This window comes from Rutidosis leptorrhynchoides, chromosome 10 (genome assembly GCF_046630445.1).
Source record: "Rutidosis leptorrhynchoides isolate AG116_Rl617_1_P2 chromosome 10, CSIRO_AGI_Rlap_v1, whole genome shotgun sequence".
In the NCBI taxonomy this organism is placed as follows: Eukaryota; Viridiplantae; Streptophyta; class Magnoliopsida; order Asterales; family Asteraceae; genus Rutidosis; species Rutidosis leptorrhynchoides.
Genome location: NC_092342.1, coordinates 278,407,089 through 278,411,177, shown reverse-complemented (window position 1 = coordinate 278,411,177; position 4,089 = coordinate 278,407,089). Strand labels below are relative to the sequence as shown.

At 33.2% G+C, this 4,089-nt stretch overlaps 1 protein-coding gene across 1 annotated transcript; it reads right to left on the bottom strand.

Annotated features, from left to right (window-relative positions):
* Window positions 1-1,799: 1,799 nt before the first annotated feature.
* Window positions 1,800-2,234, bottom strand: LOC139871065 (uncharacterized). The gene has a single exon (XM_071858812.1). The coding sequence runs from the start codon at window positions 2,232-2,234 to the stop codon at window positions 1,800-1,802; it is 435 nt and encodes a 144-aa protein (XP_071714913.1).
* Between the last annotated feature and the right edge of the window lie 1,855 nt (window positions 2,235-4,089).

The window sequence follows — 4,089 nt, the reverse complement described above, 5'->3', positions numbered from 1 at the left end:
TCCATAAACCCAAAACACCAAACCCTAAACCCTAAACTCTAAACCGTTCGTGTTAAAAACTCAATCTAAATCCTAAATCTAAACCCTAAATCTAAATCCTAAACCCTAAATTTCTAAACCCTAATATCTAAACCCTATAAACCCTAATATCTAAACCCTAATATCTAAACCCCAATAGCTAAAACCTCAAAATACGCTCGAAAAACACGATAATTGTTATATATTACTTCTTCGAGCGTTTTCCCGCCAAAATAAAAACATTTATCACAAAGTGTCTCTACTAAATGTTCATATTTTCATCTCATCTATAATGTTCGTGAACAAAGCTTTTTCAAAAAACGAAAAAAAAAAGTTTTTACTTCCCCCCACTTTCCCCCGAATGGTTACTTCCCTCTTGATCCTACCACTATATATATATATATATATATATATACACACCTAATTAGTAATGTAGTACGGTTTTGGTGTCTTTTTAGATTTAATATTTCTTATTTTATATTTTTATATAATATAATAGCAATAATGGTAAATTGTAAATAATGTATATAATCTATACATATAACCAATACATATAACAATTCATAAATAATTTTCAACCACAATCAAGAATAACTTTTTCTTTTATATATATGTATATGTATATGTATATATATATATATATATATATATATATATATATATTTGGGTGTATTTTGAAGTTTCTAGAGTTCTCACACTAAAAAAGTTCTCACTGGATCCTCTCCCTATATATATATATATATATATATATATATATATATATATATATATATATATATATATATATATATATATATATATATATATATATATACATAATTTTCAATTAAATAACTTTATATCAATTATAATTTTCATAATGTTGTGAGTAATGTTAGACCACAATCCTCTTTCATGTCACAACATTCTAGATAATCGTCAAAAGACAAGCTTCGATTGAGTTTTTGGTATGATTGTTTCAAGTTCACCAACATGTACAACATATAAGCTCATGAGTTTCACACTACATAAAAATTAATTGGTGATAAAGGGATATCCTTCTAAGCTTATATTCATACATTTAATTTGTTCCTTTTTTAATGTGAGACTTGACTTACACACTTTAATCGATTATCTCCAACAATTACCCCTTTAATCGGTTTATTTCTGTTACCTGCAGCATGCTACTTGCTACATGCTATTATAAGGTTGTAATCAGCTCTTTCTTTCATCATCCTGCATTTGGTTTACTTACTCCTACTACGATACCATGTGTTGCAATATCCCTTTTAATATACTCAAATATTTAGACATTGATTATAAAGAATGGAAAAAATACATAGACTACATCTTGAATAAATCTCTGTAATTTCCCTTTTAATTGATCTATTCCTGCTACATGATACTTGCTACATTTATGAACGTATTCCAACAAAAACTATAAAAACAATGCCAATTTTGTTCGAATCTTCAGTTACTATACTCGGGCCGATTATTAATAGATATAAGCTTTTTTTTAATGGCAAAAGAAATATAAAAGACTAGGAAGAAGCTAGAAAAAGGTTATAATGAGTTCATAGGATTTTAGAGCCATGCATGCCATTTAACTCTACTTTTTTTATAATTCTACAAGATAACCAATCAAAAGTGTAAAACATGATGATGTCCAAGATGCTGCTTCTCTTGAGTTTCATGTCATTAAAGACGACTCTGTTCCTGTATCGCCATAACATCCAAAACACCGTAAAGCAGATAGCCTCTGTAACAAGCCGATTTCCTTTGTTGGGAAAGGAATTATCTAATCAATTCCAAAATTCTTGGCGATCCTTCCATTTATGAAAGGGACGATCTACCCAATTCGCCACATACGACCAAACTTGAGACGCAATATCACAACCAAAGAAGATATGGTTCAAATCCTCCACAACTAGGTTACAAGATGGGCATTGAAGATCCCCGATATCAACCCCACGCACAAACATATTAAGATTATCAGGGAGATGATTTAGCGAAAGCCGCCAACACAAGATGTTAACTTTAGGAGGAATAACCTTGCTCCAATAAGTTTTTCTCAACCCATTCGAATTCAAAACAAGGAGTTTACGAACAAATTTAACATAGTAAGTAGAAAGCAGGGAACCTGGGCAAATCCAATGATCTTGACAATCGGTAAAAGCTACATGCGTGAGTGAAGCAAGCATAAGGGTGAGTTGTTCTTCAACCCCTCCTCTCGACATTTGGCGCCACTTTCAATTCCAATAAATATCGAAACGACGATCCACAACCACACAACTTTTTTCAGTTTCTAAAGCATTAAGTCTCGGGAATTTTTCGCGAAGAATCGAACCATTTAACCACCTGTCATGCCAGAACCGAGTAGACATCCCATTGCCAATGTTAATACTAATAGTAAAAATGGAGTCGAGAGAGCGATGATTTTCGTGTAAATAATTAAGGCATCCATTGATATTGGCCCAACTAATAGAAGAGTGCTTAATGATAGGTAGTAAAACATCATATTGTTGCCCATGAATTGCCTGAACGACTTTGACCCATGAACAATTTTTATTTGTTAAATACCTCCACCTCCATTTGTATAACAATGCTTTATTAAGAGAATCAAGGATAATTAACCCTGAGAACTCCATTCTCTTTAGGTTTAAGGATGTCCTCCCATTTTATCCGGTGAATCTTCTTATAGTTTTGAGAGCCATCCCAAAGAAATTCTTCTGGATCGATTCAAGGTAGTTAATAACTTTTTTGGCGCTTTGAAAATCGAGAAAAAGTAGGTTCGAAGAGAACCCAAAACAGATTTGATCAAGTGAGACGTGTAACATCCCGCCTTTTTCCGTTAAATTTATTTTTAACACCGTCTTTTTCTTTTAAATAATACCTTTCGTTATTTAAATTCGTAGTTTCCGTTGACTAACGTTCACAATAATTCCGTCATTTAATTATAACATCTCTCGTTAACTTGCGTTTTAAAAATATTCGTTTGGTTAATTCCCGCACCCGCTCTGAAACTTGAGGGACTAGTTCCGCCACTTGACCAAAGAGGTGGCTAGTAGTTGACTAGTCAACCACTCACCACCTCCACCCCTCTTTCATCCATTTCTTTTTCCTTCTTTCTTTCTTTTTTTCTCTCAAGAACACAAACATAAATCATCATCTAAATCCGGATCGGGAAGCAAACTTCAAAACAAATTACATATTTGGAATCCTCTCTTCATCCTCTACAATTTGATACCAACTTCATCTCGTTTGGGTAACTTTCTAAAAACTCTAGATTTCTATAAATTCGTGTTTTTGACTTGAAATGGTGTTAGTTAGTGTCTATGGCTCGTGTATAACATGAATATATGTTTTGTTTGCTCGATTCGTTGTTTTGAGTAACTAGTTTGAACATTTGAAATGGGTTTGCTTAATCCTTGATTTTGGATGAGTTAATGTTGTTAGATTGTTAAAGTGCATGTTTTAATTGTGTTACTAGTATCACTAGCTTCGTTTGGATGTGTAGGTTGCCTTAGAAAAACTTCATGAACTTGATTATTGATTTTGGTGAATTTGGGTTAGGGTTTGATGAACTTGAAATGGACTTTTGATGCATTGAATGCCATGGATTATTATTGGTAAGTGTTTAGTTGGATTGTATGCTTGATTACCTTCGAAACGGCATATCATTCATGTAAATTGGTTGCCCGAATCATAAAATGTGTTTTTGGAACTTGAACTTTGATTATGAACGTTTAATTACGGTTTTTGGTTGTTGTAAGTGGAAGTTTGGTTGATGAATTGTGTTTAGTTGTTTTCCTCGTCAAATTACCTTTCCAACGGTATAAGATACGTCTTCTAATTGTTTGCGGTTTGCGTTTTGCGTTTGTTTGAAGTTTTGACCAAGACTTGAACCTTGAAAACGACCTGACACCAGACCATGTGTTATGTCGCGGCGCGACACCCCTTGCCGCGGCGCGACATAAGCCTTGGTCAGATTCTGACCTACTTTGTCAAATTTAGGAAAATGTTTGGCATACTACGGACCTCCGATTCACATGAAACTTGTTCTAACATGTTCATATATGATTAAAAACCTCA

Coding starts and splice junctions, on each gene's coding strand:
- LOC139871065 (XM_071858812.1), bottom strand. CDS start 2,234: ATGTCGAGAGGAGGGGTTGAAGAACAACTCACCCTTATGCTTGCTTCA.